The sequence below is a fragment of the Schistocerca americana genome, chromosome 5, assembly GCF_021461395.2.
Source record: "Schistocerca americana isolate TAMUIC-IGC-003095 chromosome 5, iqSchAmer2.1, whole genome shotgun sequence".
NCBI lineage: Eukaryota > Metazoa > Arthropoda > Insecta > Orthoptera > Acrididae > Schistocerca > Schistocerca americana.
In genome coordinates, this window is record NC_060123.1 from 335,300,912 (window position 1) to 335,319,176 (window position 18,265).

Below are 18,265 nucleotides of genomic sequence, written 5' to 3' on the forward strand. Positions count from 1 at the left end.
TCTTTGAAATTATGACACAGTCGTACAAATGAATGTGCATAATATACGGATGTACGAGTACAGTGTCCTGGACAGTCTCTGTACACTAGACGCAGCTGTTTCGCGTATCTACAACGTGGTTTTGTAGACGTCTCTACGGTGACGGCTCTTCATAGCTGTAGAGACGGCTATTGTTTTCGCCTGCAGCCGTTTGTGCTTCGCAGCTGAACGCTGTTAAAACGCTGCCAGGTGTTAGGTATTCACTCGACTCTAGGAGTGCCTTTAATAGTAAAGGCTGAATGTATTAAAACTTCATGCATGATACGGCATTTTTTTACGTATCTCATTGTTTATGACGCCATATCTCCTGAACTATGACAGGCATGTGGTTCTTACCAATACAAAATTGTAGCTGACAGTAAGGGATATGTGTACCAAGTTTGACTGCAATCGGTCCAGGTATTTAGGAGGAGATGTGGAATATTTTTATAATTTGTTTGGATATCACAACTCTCTTCGAGCATAGACTTATCTCCCGACGTTCATTCCGAAACATTCACTAAACACCGCCGTGCAAATAGTTGTTGTTGTTGTTGTTGTTGTTGTTGTTGTGGTCTTCAGTCCTGAGACTGGTTTGATGCAGCTCTCCATGCTACTCTATCCTGTGAAAGCTTCTTCATCTCCCAGTACCTACTGCAGCCTACAGGCTTCTGAATCTGCTTAGTGTATTCATCTCTTGGTCTCCCTCTACGATTTTTCCCCGCCACGCTGCCCTCCAATACTAAATTGGTGATCCCTCGATGTCTCAGAACATGTCCTACCAACCAATCCCTTCTTCTAGTGAAGTTGTGCCACAAGCTCCTCTTCTCCCCAATTCTATTCAATACCTCCTCGTCCACGTTTCACTTCCATACATGGCTACACTCCATACAAATACTTTCAGAAACGACTTCCTGACATTTAAATCTATACTCGATTTTAACAAATTTTTCTTCTTCAGAAACACTCTCCTTGCCATTGCCATGCTACATTTTATATCCTCTCTACTTCGACCATCATCAGTTATTTTGCTCCCCAAATAGCAAAACTCCTTTACTACGTTAAGCGTCTCATTTCCTAATCTAATTCCCTCAGCATCACCCGACATCATTCGACTACATTCCATTATCCTCATTTTGCTTTTGTTGATGTTCATCTTATACCCTCCTTTCAAGACTCTGCCATTTCCTTTCAAATGCTCTTCGAAGTCCTTTGCTGTCTCTGAGAGAATTACAATGTCATCGACAAACCTCAAAGTTTTTATTTCTTCTCCGTGGATTTTAATACCTACTCCGAACTTTTCTTTTGTTTCCTTTATTGCTTGCTCAATAAACAGACTGAATCATCGGGGATAGGCTACAACCCTGTCTCACTCCCTTCCCAACCACTGCCTCCCTTTCATACCCCTCGACTCTTGTAACTGCCATCTGCTTTCCGTTCAAATTATAAATAGCCTTTCGCTCCCTGTATTTTACCCCTGCCACCTTCAGAATTTGAAAGAGAGTATTCCAATCAACATTGTCAAAAGCTTTCTCTAAGTCTACAAATGCTAGAAACGTAGGTTTTCCTTTCCTTAATCTTTGTTCTAAGATAAGTAGTAGGGTCAGTATTGCCTCACGTGTTCCAACATTTCTACGGAATCCAAACTGATCTTCCCTGAGGGCGGCTTCTATCAGTTTTTCCCTTCGTCTGTAAATAATTCGCGTTAGTATTTTGCAGCTGTGACTTATTAAATTGATAGTTAGGTAATTTTCACATCTGTCAACACCTGCTTTCTTTGGGATTGGAATTATTATACTCTTCTTGAAGTCTGAGGGTATTTCGCCTGTCTCATACATCTTGCTCAACAGATGGTAGAGTTTTGTCAGGACTGGCTCTCCCAAGGCTGTCAGTAGTTCTAATGGAATGTTGTCTACTCCGGGGGCCTTGTTTCGACTCAGGTCTTTCAGTGCAAATAGTAAGAGGATTTAAAATAAGCCACCCAAACCTTAAAATTAAGAACTATACTTAAGAAGAACTGACGAATCTCTGCTATCTGAGACGCCATTTTATACAGAGAAAAGGAAAAAAAAACGTTGTTACATAAGTCTTGTGGATATCTTTGTGTATGGCGCCTTCCTAGTGGAAATTTTCCCTGTACAGAAATTTATTTCTGTTTAATAGCTTGCGGTCTCAGAGTACAATGAGAAATCTGCACACCAACTTCTGGTGTTACTTTATTCTCTTTTGGTATATTTTCAAACTCAGTAGCGCCATTTGAAACCTTATATCTATTTTATACACAGCTTGTTTTGAGCGGACACAAGGAGAGTTGGCTGCTGTCCATAAATAACTGGAAGCTGCGTTGGCTGCCGTCGACAAGCTGCTAGCTAATGCTCGAAGGTGCGGTGACGTCGGGGAGTCAGTGACGAGATCTGCGACTCCTTTGGTGCCACTGGAGTCCCCTGGTGACCGGAACTTCGCTGCGGCTTCCCATACCCAATATCTGACAGGTCCGTCCTCACTTCAGAGTGGATGGCAGACAGTGGTGGGTTAGCGTGTCACTGGGCGGAAGGCGAAAGAGGGAGGAGGCCGTGCGGCTGGCCCCCTTGTCTTAGCAACAGGTACGAGGTGCTACCCGGTGTTGATGATAACTCTGAGCCAGCACGGGATGCCTCTCCTGTTAGGCTAGAAGTCGATTTTCCTGCCCAGTCCGGACAAATACAGAGGGTGGGTATGCTAGTCATTGGGAGTTCCAATGTTAGGCGGGTGATGGAGCCCCTCAGGGAGATAGCAAACAAGAATATGCTGGAAATGGTATACTACTAAAAAATCTAAGTACCGAATGGATAGCTAAGGTAGGAAAGGAAAATACTTTCGGCAAAACAGGCACAAAAGTGACGCTACTACTTACTCGAGGAATTCTATCAGTGTAGATCTCAGTGTCTTATCCAGTTGTTTATGCACACAATCTTGATGTGTCACATTAGGGGTCACAGTATGGGTGGGGTGTTCATAAATACTTCCTGCAGAGAATGTAGTGTTATCCTCTATACTATAGTTAATGCAGATAACACAGAAACTACCTGACTGTCAATTGACTGTATTGATTTGAGTTCCCTCCTGTCAAGTGATCGGCCTGCGAGTTGAAAAATTTGACCCTGAGCTCTGATATTTTTGATCACTGAGACTGCTCTGAACATAGCTCAGCTCAGATTTAGCAATGATCACTGGTCGACGAACTTCTAGGCCCCAGTAAGATAGTGAAACGATAGTTTCGTCGATAACTCTCCAAACACGTGACCCCCTAGAACGTGTGTAATCTGGCCACAGTTCAAGCGGACCAAGAGGACTCCACGATAACTCCAGGCTACGTAAACTAACCCTGAGCTAGCACTTAGCTACACGGAGAGTGATTAAGTAAACTATAGCTTGAACCACTTCTAGTACTTTTCGTTCAGTGGTAGTAATTGTAGAACTTCACAACCCAAAGATTGGTTAGTGAAGTTATAAATCAGCCTTACAGGAGAAAAAATTAAATACTTAAATACGGCGAAAAAACGAAGAACAAATAAAATAAAATTCATGGCATGAATTTTACTTGTTTACGTTGTGTAATTTAAATTTGATATATGCTAACTGATAGTCCAAAATCGAGGAATCACTCTCTATATGAATAGTCAGTCACGAAATCTTTGCTTACTCTGCATGACCTGGGTTTGAATCCATATGCAGAACGAGACGGTTCGTCGTGTCATTTGAAGTTCATACATATTCTCAAGTAGCTGCTCATGAATAACTTAAATTTTTTATGTCATTTTGTGTTAAATAATAAGTACGGTATGTTACTTTGAAGAGGAAATCATGAATACGACGAACTTACTACGTGCATTGCCTATCTGACGTAATAATGAGAGTGGTAACATTTCAGGTATGTCATTTATTGTAATAAATGTGAGCTGACAAGCCTTAAGGACAGTCTTATCTGTGACCTTTCACCACAGCACAACCTGGGCAGGAAAACCAATTTAGAATTTGATTTACATAACACAAAGGTAAAATTTCGCATGCTCACTTACATTATTCATTGGCAAGGCTCCGTACATAATTGAAAACAGTCACCTCACATGTAAGTGGAATCTCGAGAGTCAGAAAGTGGGCTGTTTAGAAACATTTCGTCTTACCTGAAATAACTTTGTCAAGATACGTCATGCTCATGACGCCGTCGTACGTCAGCTGTCCGCCAGACTCCTTCAGTGTGTCGTCCACCTCCTGCTGCAATTTCCTCTGGATGTCCTGGTTCCAGGCCAGTTCGTGCAGCGCAAATCCCATGGTTGTTGCCGATGTCTCAAAGCCCGCCACGAAAAACACGACGCATTGCGCTGCAAGCTGTCCCAGGCCCAGTTTCACGTCCTCTGCAAATACGAACAGGTAAAGTGGCATAACATGAGAAAAGATACTGACAGAGTGAAAGTATAGTAGGCGAAAGCACAAACCACTTAGCATTGAATATTAAAGACTGTTAGCGTTATTAACTCGTTATCATTAGCTTCTTATTCATCGATGCAGCTTAAATGCTGTAATTTTCTGCACTTTTTTCATCCCAGTACTTCATATAACAGGACTTCTTAACTTCTTGAAAACCTGTACGTACAAGCTTAAAAAGAAGTAGGAACAACGCAGATGATATTTAGCCCGTAATGACTGTCACAATAAATCAACTTCTCTACTTTGCGTTCCGTAGCAACCATGTATTTATTAAACGGAGAATCCATGGTTGCTGCAAGACTGTTGCAGCACCGCCGGAACTAAGGCTTTAACTTACACAGTATCATCACAGGCAAAACAGACGAGTCCCATAGGATCTGCACAAAAACTGAAACTATTTTGTCACTTCAATAGATTATTAATGAATAGAAAATGCGTTTTCCTTTCGTTTATATGTGATTGCTCAAGGTAGTTCGTTTCGGTGTAGTAATACTGAACAAGCGCTGATTTGGACGCTCTTGTGAAACCTAACTCCTTGATCTCTACCTTTCCTCCTTTCACACGTATTTCCTATACACATCCTTGAACCACCGATTTGACCTTAGACTTCAGGCAACGGTACCACCTACATATGGACGGCTACTATGACTAAATCTCACCGATGCATTCGAGAAATCTTATAAAGCCCGATTAAGTAAGAGTTTTCTAAGAGTGGGAATGCCAACGATGTGATAGAGTATGGCACAAAGTTAGTTACAAATATACATATTTCTGTCAGTGGATATCGAGCAATGGGTCATCGAATGTGTAAGACTACGATAAATTCCAGGAACCTAAGTATTGCACTTATTACGTATGATCTTGGTGGGCATCTAGCCACAGAACTAAATGCAGTCTTTATTATTTTTCTTTTATAATATCTTATTATTTATATATTGCCTACATGTTCATACGTTTGTCCTTTTTCATTTAATAAATGATATCCGTTGTTGTTACGTAGAACCGCCACTTCGACCTAAAAATAGCCCAGCGTTGTTTCGACCTCCGTTATGATTCGTATTGTTGCATATGAGTGAAGCTCCTTAAGTCATGATCTGTCATCAAGACATCCATTGTAATATGTTTTTAAAAATGCCGTTCTTTCATTGTGTCCATTGCACAATTTTATATCAGTCTAGTAACTGTATGACCTGTTATCTCCACAATGATGAAAAAAACTGCTTATCATTAGTTCGACCTCAATTTTGGCCCATAGAGTTGCGAGTTGGTGATGTTCCTTATAATTTCGTTCGTTGTGCAGACACGTATTAAAAATAAAAATATTTTGAGACAATGGCTAAGGCCAGCAACCCCGTAAACGTATTAACCCGATAAAGTACTGCACAAAACGGCATCACTTGGTTTTTATAACGTCAGCAGATTCCTATCATGCCAGTTATTATAGGTCTGTTGGTTTTACTATAGGACGAGCTGTATTGATGTCAACTACTTAATTTTCATTACATTTAAATCCTGTACTTTAAATTATTAAAACATGTAGATTTTATGTAAGTTGTATAGCCAGCTGCTAACACCATCTGTCGATCTTCGCTTCAAGCAATCTGTCAAAACCTAGTGGCTGTCAGTCCTCATTTCGCCACAGTACTAAATGGCTCAAATAGCTCTGAACACTATGGGACTCAACTGCTGAGGTCATTAGTCCCCTAGAACTGAGAACTAGTTAAACCTAACTAACCTAAGGACATCACAAACATCCATGCCCGAGGCAGGATTCGAACCTGCGACCGGAGCGGTCTTGCGGTTCCAGACTGCAGCACCTTTAACCGCACGGGCCACAGTACTGACCACACATATGTATACTGTGTATATGCCTAATGTTGGGTTTCTTGAACGTTGTAATGATCGTCAAATGCCATAGTATTCACATGTACCACGTTACAGAAACACATATATGATGATCTATGTTACGAAATGATGTAAATACTGATTGTGGCGGGTACGAAGTTGTAACGGCATAACGCCTTCCATAAAACGATGTCTTTTACATTTAGTAATTTTAATGGATAGAACCTTATGCAAATATTGTTTTATTTTCTATATTAATGTATATTTTCAATTTTATGACCATCGTACAATTACACTGACCCCGAGGAAAAGCTATTTTTAATTATGTCGTGTATGGATGTTGTCGTTTTTTAAAAAAGTTATAACGATGTGTGAAGCCGTAAAGGCACCAACAATAATCAAGACTGGTTCATGGTATGTATTCTTAAATTAATTCGTGTTTATATCTTGAACGCTGCGACAATATTATATGCTTTTCTGTAAGCTGTTGAACGTTGCTAATGTAAGAGAAAATCTGTTTTACATCTTAGATCTGAAAATGGCTAGATTGTTAGCCGAAACTAGTAACCATGAAGAACATTTCATGGGTGATCTTGACTTCATGGGTTTTCAATCCGTAACATAAAAAAGTTCCTCTTTTTCAGAAATCCTTTCTTGTATAGACAGTCCGCATTTTCTATCCTCTCTACTTCGACCATAATCAGTTATCTTGCTGCCCAAATAGCAAAACTGTGCTCCTGTTTTTAATGTCATTTCAATCATCTATTTCCCTCAGCACTGCCTGATTTAATTCGACTATATTCCAGTCTCTTATCAAGACGCTGTCCATTCCCTTCAACTTGCATTCAAAGTTCTTTACTGTCTCTGATAAAGTTACAACGTCGTCGGAAAACCTGAAGTTTTTATTTCTTCTCTCTGAGTTTTAATTTCTTTCCAAATTTCGCCTTCGTTTCCTTTACTGCTTGCTCAATGTACAGACTGCCTTGTCAACTATGGCTTAATTTCCATGTCCATCGACTCTTCGTTACCATCTTAGTATGTTCGTTGGATTGACGATTTTCTCTTTGCTATGATTGCGTCCCATTTTCGTCACGAGCTAGACAGCATTATTTTTTAAACCTTGAACGCCACACCCATTTTCCTTTTGCTATCCTATCTATAACATTATTTGACCGATAGATTTTGTAGAGAACAATTTCTGTTGTTGTTTTCCTTGCAACCCGTCTATGAGCTATGAGCATGAGTCGTCCACAAGATCAAGAAAGACTAAAAGTAACTGCTCAGAAATTGCACTCATGTTCAGAAAAAAACGTAATACCTTGAACGACTAGAGATAGGACATTCATATTCACAGGACATGAACATTAGAATGTTCTGCAAAAATGATTAGCATTTCAGTCACCTCGGTTTAGCATGTGTCCTGTTGCCCAGTAGACACAGGGTCTGCCATGGACCCTAATAATTTGTTCCATGCGTGAAGGCATCGATGCCTATAAGGCGCGAATGGTGTCCAATGGTATAGCTATACATGCCGCATTCACCTGGTTTCAAAGTTCATCTGTGGTAGTTGGATCTGGGTCACAGTGCTGAGCCCGTTCTTTCACCATATCCCACACATTTTCGATTGGCAACAAGTATTGTGATGTGGCGGGAGAGAGCAAAAGGCTGACATCCTGTGATACCAAGAAGGTACGTGTTCGTGTATCAAGATGATGTGGTGCATTGTCTTGCTGAAAAAAGGCGTCTCGGGTGTTCTGCGTAAAGGGTATGGCTATGGGTCGCAGGATGTTGCTCACGTAGGTCACATTGGTCACAATACCCTACACACGCACTAGCTGTGAGTTTTGGTTGTACCCAATAGCACGCCGCATCACAAGGCCTTGAGCTGGCGCTGTATGTCCCGTGCAACTGTAGTCACTGTGATGTCGCTAACCCTTTCCTTGGTGAACCAAGATGCGGCTACCATTTTCAAACAAACGGGACCTGGATTCGTTTGAAAACACCATCTTATGCCATTCTTGTCCCCAGTGACGTCGTTCCATACACAACTGCCGTCTAGCATGTTTCTGCTCATTCGTCAAAGGTAGGCGGAAAAGTGGACGACGCGCACGTAACCCATGCCGTAATAAATGGCAGCAGACTGTCGTCTCTGATAATCTACGTGTGTTACACTGCTCCACTGTTGCGCCAGAGACGAGGAGGACGCATATCTGTCCTGCAATCTGCAATACCATTCGGCTGAGGTGTCGATCTTCTCCAGGAGTGGTCTGGGTGGTGCGACCTGACCCATCTCGACGTGTTCTACGGCCTTCCGTGAACCATTCTGCACACACTCTTTGCACTGCCGAAACATTTTGTCCCACACGAGCAGCTATTTCCAGGATGGATGCATCACATTCTCTCATGCCAATAATGCGCCCTCTTTCAAACTCACTGATTTGATGGTAAGGTTCGCGCATACGTCTACGAGGCGTCGAGCACGTCTGCTCAAGTCACTCTGATCCATTACCTTCGATTTATAGCGACGCAACATCGATGTTGATCTTGAACCCGAGGGCTGACATTGTTCAAATACCAATAATTTCTGCAGATCATACTAATGTACAAGTCCTGTGATCATAAAGGTCTTATCTCTAGTCGTTCAAGGTGTTCTATTTTCTTTTCTGAACATGAGTCTGCATTTTCTGAAAGGTGTATCGCAAAAAATTTACAATAAGTATCTAGCCTACCTTGAACCTCATGATAAACTTAATACTATCGCAGCAATGGTCATCCACCACCGTCAAGAAACGCATGCTTGTTACACTCGTAAAGTACATGTTGATTCGGGCAATGAATTCACCTGCGATGGCAATTCGACTAATGTACACCACATTCTTAAGACCTACCTCATAAGAACACAAAATCGAGGGGCGTTTAATCAGGCGAAGGCACTAAGCCTGCATAATAATAACAGGAACTGCTGTCAAAGCCAAATGTTGAAAGAACGCTTTGATCGCAAACCACAGGAACACTAACTACGACTAGACTGGTTAACCGCAATGATCTCATCGACAGGGATGCGAGGGGCACAGATTTTGACGTCCGCGTGTTGCGCTAAAATGATGGCATTGACATGTGAGCCATGAAACTTCTCCTCGGGTGAATCACATATAAAAGCGATCAACTATCAGCTTATAATTTGGAGAAATGATTCTGAGGCCATTATTGATTCCGGACCTGAAACTAATCTCAACCGCCCTGTCCAGACATATTTCTGAGTGCAACGAGGTGCCAACGTTGCCCGTTAATGCATGCAGAGTCCTCGGTGCCGAAAGTATGCATAATAAAGCTGTTCAGCTCATGCCCATCTTGAAGCGGAACTGGAGGAACAGGTTGTGTTTTATGAGTTCCTTACTGTCGATAGTCTTATGAACGATTGCGTCATTGGCGTCGACGTCCTTGTGAAGAATCGACCTCTCTGTCGGAAGTATCGTTTTACAAAACATAAATTTGCTAGCTTCACCCGTAGGCCGTGGCCGGTTCTGTCCGCGGGTACACGCGCAGTCCGTCGGAACCAAATGTGGGTCCACGTTGTACCACCTTAACCCCCTGCAGTTCCAGAGACGCAATGACAGCCACTGAACTGAACCACATTGTTGTCCATCAACGGGCCAATCTGCAACGTGCCATGACTGAATACAGTGGTAGTTTTGAGGAAAAGCCTGGAATAATTAACTGTTACAGGTGCAAGCTTAATGTCATGCCTCATGAAACTTTTCATCAGTCGTCCTACTCCATCATCTAGGCATAACGACCAGCCGTCTCCAAAGAGATAAATCAGATGTTACACTGTAGAATTATTGACCCATCAAGTATGCAAACCGTTCTACAAATGAACAGACAAGCAGGACGCGAGTCTCATCTTACATAGTTTTCTTACAAACTTATGTGGCTCATTTTTTAGCATAGCTTTACTATTTACGTGCGTGTTAGGAAGTGACAATCATGTTAGATTAAGAGTGTTTCATGCGTGTAGATAGGAATCACACTCGTTATTTAGGTATAATATGCACTTCATGGGTAATCTGTGCTGTAGAATTAGGATGTAGGGGGGTAAAGTACTTCCATTACGCAGATTTATTACGTGCATGCAATGCTGATCAGCTGCATTTGTGGTCTCTTTGTCCCGATGGGATGTGATTGTGCTCTGTACTTCTTCGAATTTTTTTGAGAGTTAACTCACTGCAGTGTTTGGCGGTGAAGGAGCCATAGCGTTACCGCTAAGATAGCCATGATTTTCCAAGTCCAACATGCAAACTTGTTACAAAATAGTCGGCGTAGTGGGTATTTTTATCCACAAAAAATGCTCCGTGTGCCAAGAGGTACCCTATAAGTTATAGTTTAGTTTTGTATTATTCATCATTTCAGGTTAATCCGGGATGCTGTGTCCAGGTTTAGTTAGGTAAATGCGTAACTCGTTATGCTTGCGCTAAGAGCGGGACGTTTTTATCGACAAACGTTATGCCGCGGACCGTGACTTTACTTTACAAGTATTCGTTCCGTCTCGAGTCACGCGATCGTGCATCTGTTAATTGTACTGCCAGTTTAAAGCGAATGAAGCTTACCTTATTTGGAGGACTTGGATCGTCGTGCGAAGTTCGTGTATTGAAGACTTTCTGGCAAAACACGTGGCCGTGAACTAGCAAACGCTCTTAATGGCAACGTTTTGAACCAATTGTATTTGGTAGATTGGGTGGGTTTAATCTTATTCTCTGTGTTATAATCTATTTTTTTAATTATTATTAGTTGGTTGGTTTTGGGGAATATGCACAACCCTGACATTTGTCTTATGGCTGAGGGAAACCTCATAAAACCTCAGCCAAGGCTGGGTGTCTTTCCTGTTTGCGCATTGGTCGCACTGTGTTTACCCAGCAGCTGTTTAAATTAGCGGAAAATGACTACGTGAGTCAAGCGGTTAACACACGTCCATATGACGTCAAAGAAAGTGAAATGGAAGACTTTTCAACTGTATGTGTTCCTCGCAGCAGTCACACCTCTACATAACATTCATGTTTAAGAAGCAATCTACCAATAATTTTGTTAATAAAATAGACACGCCTTGTCGAAACGTATCCATCCCACAGACTCATATTCACGTTTGCAATATAAACTGCACCTTTAAGCTACTCATGTTTCCTGCAGCTATTTTACTTGCATTGCCACCGCCTGTGCCTTTGTTTTTCATGCAGCTACAGTAGACAAATGTGGGTCCGGTAGAGGATTTTGAAATTAGTGTAACTGTAATTGCTGAAGTGCTGATGTTTGGTGTGGACCTCAAAGTTCTTCTTAAATTGTGATGGGTTATTTACGATGAATTTCATTAGAGAATATATGTATTGTGATAGTGGAGTTAAAATACCTATCGTCTTTAAGAGGTGCCTACGGTGATGTCCATGGATGGACCCCACATATTATTCTTACTGCTCGCTTTTGTGCAGTCAGTACTTTCTTTCTAAGTAATGAATTACCCCAGAAAATTATTCCATAAGATACTATTGAGTGGAAATATGATAAATACGTCATACGGTTAATTCGTCTGTTTTTGAGATTAGCAATTATACGAAGGGTAAGAGTAGCTGAACTTAATTCTTTGAGAAGCTTAGTAATATGTTTCTTCCAGTTCAAGTTTTCCTCAATATGTACGCCCAAAAATTTTGAGCATTCTGCCCTATTTACTCACTCCTGTTGATGTGCTACATCAGTTATTCGTACGATTCTATTTGTTGTTCAGAACTGAATATAGTGTGGTTTCTCAAAATTTAAGGGGAGTCTATTCTCAGAAAATCTTCAATAATTTTTTGAAAAAATTCCCTAACAATATCTTATGTTTCTGTCTCTCTAATGAGATTTATTACAACACTAGTATAGTCTGCAAAAAATACCAATTTTGTTTTTTTCGATATTAAGTAGATTGTCATTCATTGATAGGACCCAAAATTGAACTATGTGGGACTCCCTTTGTAATTTCTACCTAACCAGTAAAATTTTCCACCCCTCTAACATCAGAACTATTTGATGTCTGTTTGTTAAGCATGATTTCAACCAGTTAAGTGTTAAGTCATAAGTTCCACAAAACTTAAGTTTTTCTAATAGTGTCAGATGATCTACACAACACCTTGGAAAAAATCATAAAATTACCAAATGGAGATATTTAATTATTTAAGGATTGTAATATTTGGTGAGTGAATGTATAAATAGCGTTATCAGTCAAGCAACCCTTATGGAATCCGAACAGTGATACGTTAAGTAAATTGTTTCTATTAAATGTGAAACTGCTCTTGAGTATTTTACTTTTTCGAATATTTTGGACAAATGTGTCGGTAAGAAAACTGGACAATAATCATTGAAGTCTTTTTTCTCACCTTTCTTATGAAGTGGATGAGTTACGCATCTGAATTGCATATTTCAACCCATCCAGAATAAATTCCCTATGCCAGGACTGAGGACGTTACTTATTAAGTTGGAACAACTTTTCAGAATCCTATTTAAAATTCGATCAACACCACATGAGCTTCTGTTTCTTTTTAAAAATTTTATAATTCTATTAACTTCAGAGAAGGTTGTTCATGCTACCTCTAGCTGCTTAGAGTTGTGTAGAATGACATTTTTCATATATTCTCTACCCTCTTCAACTGAACCACTTAATCTTCTTTCTCCCGCTACATCTAGAAACAGATTTTTACAAGCACTCGCAGCGTGTGAATTATCAGTCACAGCAAAGTCGTATAGTTCAACTGTTACAGTGTTTTGTACACTAACTGGCTGTTCTGTCTCCTGTTTGACAGAATCCTATATAGTGTTAATATTATTATCTGCATTATTAATTTCTGTCAGGACATATATACTTCTTGACATTTTAATGATTTTTCTTAAAATAATACAGTATTTTTTGTAGTATGCGGTACAAGTAGTGTCAGATCTTGACTGATTTTGGCCTTTATACAGAGTGTTCGGAAATTCTCGTTATAAACTTCTAGGACTTGTAGCGGGGAGTGAGTACATAATATTTTGAATTTCCGGAAACGAACCGTTTTCGTTCTACGGCGGTTTCAATTCAGATGCATATCGCGTCTACGTCTGGTGAGGGAAAAAGTGAAGTCTCAGAGTTGTTAGCCCTAGTATGCAACAGGCAGCATGACGTGTGCTACGTCAGACGGTCATCTGATATCAGTTTACGTCTACCTCGCTGCTTTAGTACTATTCTGTACACACAGTATGCTGGGTTCTTTTTTGTTTTGGAGTAATGCAAATTCATAATGTTTCCCTTTTAATACAAACAAATGCCCTTAAATGCTGAATGGATGTTTCGTTATGTTTCCTTTCGAACTATTACATAATAATTGTACTGCGTCGCAGCTAATTCAGTCCCTTAACGAAAACTGAATCAGTTAAACATTTGATTTGAAACCGTCTTAGAACGGTAACGGTACGTTTCTGGACGTGAGTTTCTGTTCAAAATATTATTTACTCACTCCCCTTTACAAGTCCTGGAAGTTTGTAATGGGAATTTCCGAATACCCTGTATAGAGTTGCCTCTTCCTCTTACATGAGAGTTTAATTCCCTTAGTTATCAACAACTTACTTGTTTTTTTTTTCTACTAACTTTCTACGAAAAGCAGCTTTCAAATACTGACACAAATATACTGTGGAATAAATCGAATTTGACATTAGCATCTCTTTCCGTATGTACCACATCTCAGACCACCTCTTTTAACTTACTCTCAAAAAACTGTGCCCCGTTCTCATTAACAAGCCTCACTTGTTTGTGTGAAACTGCCTCAGGGGGGTAAAGTGCCATATTCCTTATTTCCATTAATTGTGCATCATGATCAGACACTCCATTGACAGTTGGGTATCCATTAATTATAAGCGTCGTAAGTATCTGCATGGAAAAAATGGAATTCGGTACCTGCATAATACTGCGAAAAAGGATTCCGAAATCAAACTTATTTAGTATTGCGGACGAATGCATGGCTGGGACTCTTAACCTGTTGTTGTTGTTGTTGTGGTCCTCAGTCCAGAGACTGGTTTGATGCAGCTCTCCATGCTACTCTATCCTGTGCAAGCTTGTTCATCTCCAAGCACCTACTGCAACCTACATCCTTCTGAATCTGCTTAGTGTACTCATCTCCTGGTCTCCCTCTACGATTTTTACCCTCCACGCTGCCCTCCAATTCTAAATTGTGATCCCTTGATGCCTCAGAACATGTCCTACCAACCGATCCCTTCTTCTAGTCAAGTTGTGCCACAAATTTCTCTTCTCCCCAAATCTCTTCAATATCTCCTCATTAGTTATGTGGTCTACCCATCTAATCTTCAGCATTCTTCTGTAGCACCACATTTCGAAAGCTTCTATTCTCTTCTTGTCCAAACTATTTATCGTCCATGTTTCACTTCCATACATGGCTACACTCCATACAAATACTTTCAGAAACGACTTTCTGACACTTAGATCTATACTCGATGTTAACAAATTTCTCTTCTTCAGAAACGCTTTCCTTGCCATTGCCAGTCAACATTTTATATCCTCTCTACTTTGATCAACATCAGTCATTTTGCTACCCAAATAACAAAACTCATCTACTACTTTAAGTGTCTCATTCCCTAATCTAATTCCATCAGCATCACCCGACGTAATTCAGCTACAATCCATTATCCAAGTTTTGCTTTTGTTGATGTCCATCTTACATCCTCCTTTCAAGACACTGTCCATTCCGTTCAGCTTCTCTTCCAAGTCCTTTGCTGTCTCTGACAGAATTACAGTGTCATCGGCGAACCTCAATGTTTTTATTTCTTCTCCATGGATTTTAGTTCCTACTCTGAATTTTTCTTTTGTTTCCTTTACTGTTTGTTCAATATACAGACTGAACAACATCGGGGATAGGCTACAATTCGGTTCTCCCCGTCGGAGGTTAGAGTCCTCCCTCGGGAATGGGTGTGTGTGTTGTCTTTAGCACAAGTTATTTTAAGTTAGATTAAGTTGTGTGTAAGCTTAGGGACCGATGACCTCAGCAGTTTGGTCCCATAAGACCTTACCACAAATTTCAATTTCAATAGGCTACGATTCCAATAACTTAGGTGCTCAAAATAAAACACGAGGTAAACGAAATTCTTCTTTCATTGTTTCTCTGGGTGAATTATTCAACCGAGAGTTTTATGTTGCCAGATTAATCTACTTGAGAGGGTCCCCATGACAAACGAGTGATCGTAAGTCAATGGAAATTTGTGGAACATTTGTAGGGATATGCGGAAGAGAAATAACGAATAAACCATTGAAAGAAACACATTTCAATTTCCATTTAAGGTGGTAACATTTGTTAATTGCGCACTATGTTTATGTTCCAGGTTACAAACTTTGCCAAATGCAATGACTATTTGCTTTCACGACAGCTTGGAACTGCACTAGAGATTCAGTTTCACAATTTTTACAACATTTTTCGAACGGTGGACTCTTGCACTGCTTGAAGATCGCATGTTAGATACATCATTGTCAGCCATGGCAACAGTAACTTCAACAATTGGAGGCACAATTGGCCATCGGCCTCTCCCAGGAACAATACCCAAACTGACAATTAATACGGACTACGAATCATGTTCTTCAACCCCGTTGCGGAAACAGGACCTCTTTGTATTCCCTTAATGCGTCGATACTCTGAAAGAGGAGCAGCACTATTACTGTTGTTTTGATAAAACAACTTCAGTAGCAAAGAATTGCTCACCTTATCCAGATCAGTGTTGTCTGTCTGCAACTATAAGTCAAGCTGATGCTTGTGTTTCGACCCTATGTCGCCGTACCAATAACAGCACCTAAAGGCAACTCATGGCAAACATAATTAACAACGCAAATCCTGCAGGGCACGTCTGAACATTATTCCTATAAAGGTGAGTAAATAGTTTTCCTTCTAGACTGGCTCAAGAAGCGAAAGTTTAATTATAACCACCTTGTACTACTCAACAACTGAAGCAAGGAATTATTGTTCTCGTATTTCATATTTCTCTCCATACAACGGGGCTGTACAATAAATAATAAGTAACTACCCAGGAGAAGCGTTTTGTTTCTTTCTTTTTTTTTACTTAAATGTGCGCCAGTGTAAGTTGAATAACTTTCTGAACTCCACTGATCGGACGCTTCAGACATCTAAATCTGACATTCTTACATTAATGGGATATTTAGTATATAATATGGCTTCAGTCCAGCACTGACAAAGACTTGAACTTAAAAAATTCTTCCTTCACTATTATCCAGAATGGTACGCACTTTCTGGGGATTTCAACTTCAATGGGCTTTCAGCAGAACTAAAAAACGTTGAATGATAAACATCACATTTTCAAATCAAACGTTAAAGTTTTCTTCCTACATTTTCCCTTTAGGAAATTTTCGCAGTAGCTTAGAGCCTTTCTTTGGAGTGTGTATATAACATCACAAATCCTTTGCTCTCGTAGACATTAGGGTTAGTGGTAAAGTATTATCACCTCAAAAAACGAAGCTGTGACCATGAAATGTGGTGATGGTGATTCTCCTCTTCTGCATATTGACCCTTCAATATGACAATTTTTTCTAATGATGGATGACTTTGTTGGAGACCTCGGCAGTAGCAGTATGCATTTTGAATGGTCAGGAATGCCCACTCTGCAAATACTTGCCGAGCAATGGTTTCTTCATCCAAGAAAATAGAAGTTTACTGTGGGCCATGTTTACTGAACGCAGGAGGTGAGATAAAATCTGACAGTGCATAGAATCAGCAGATGTGATTGCCCTGTGCAGGATGAGCTGTCGCATTGTCGTGGACAGCTTCCTGCGCCTGTGACGATTCGTCTTGATAGACTCCCACGACCTCGTCAAGAGATTCGGTAGTATACTCCTGTGACAGTTATCCCGTTATGTGTATAATGTTATCACCACACCATGGTTGTCCCAAAAAACATGCAGTATCACGTCGTCCGATGATGTTTGGGTCTTCGCCTACTACAGTGGTGGTGAATCTGTATGTTTCCTGTCCTCCCTTTGTTTCTAGATCATAGCGGTATACTCAGCACTCATCCATGGTGATAAGGCGGCTAAAGAAGTCATCTTGATTGGACTGACAGAGCTGCAACATTTCTGCTGCTGCTACGGTTCGGCGTTCTTTTCGATTCTGTAAGCAGTCGTGGAACCTTGCGTACAGCGACCTTTGTCATTTTCAAAATGTCGTGCGTGATAATGCCAACATCATGGCTTAGCTACTAAGGTTTGCCATAAAGGCACCCATGAGGGAGGCGACCATGATGAATAAGTTACGTTGTTTGAAGTGTGCTCAACTGGTCGTACATGAAGGAACTGTACACCAGAGAAAACTAGAAACCAGTACTTCCTCATTTATTAACCCATTTATTTTGCGTTTCGGTGTTATCCATCATCAGAATCTGTACATAAAAAACAGATACGTATTTAATACAATGTATGGAGAAACTTAAGACTAGCATATAGCAAACAGTATGTGCGTCAATTAATTACAGATAAGGCACATGTAGCAAAGTGTATCCACACAACACATGAAGACTGCAAATACCCATCATTTTTCAAAATAATACCTACTCTGGCTCAGATAAAAACCAGAGGAGCACATAATTACATGACTGACTTGCAACGGACATGAACAGAGTGACAGAATGCTGATTGCGAGTACGGAACACAACCTGCGACGAGCTTAGAGACAGAAGTGGACCTGATCATCATTTTGCAAGGCAATGCTCAAGCACGTACAGTGCAAGCTGTCACTGATTTGTTTGACTGATGAGGCTACTAAGTGCTAGACCACCTACTGCACTCCCCTGACTAAGTCCTCGTGAGTTCAACTCGATTTCTAAACTGAAGGAAACCCTTCACGGCATTCGCTTCAGAACTGTTACAAAT

General features: G+C 40.5%; 1 protein-coding gene across 1 annotated transcript in view; it reads right to left on the bottom strand.

The window, feature by feature from the left end:
- LOC124615841 (probable cytochrome P450 6a14) overlaps positions 1-18,265 on the bottom strand; it is a 93,666-nt gene that overhangs the window by 23,462 nt on the left and 51,939 nt on the right. The window contains exon 5 of the mRNA XM_047143993.1: positions 4,182-4,412. Coding sequence (XP_046999949.1) covers positions 4,182-4,412 — 231 coding nt within the window. The remainder of the gene's footprint in view (positions 1-4,181; positions 4,413-18,265) is intronic.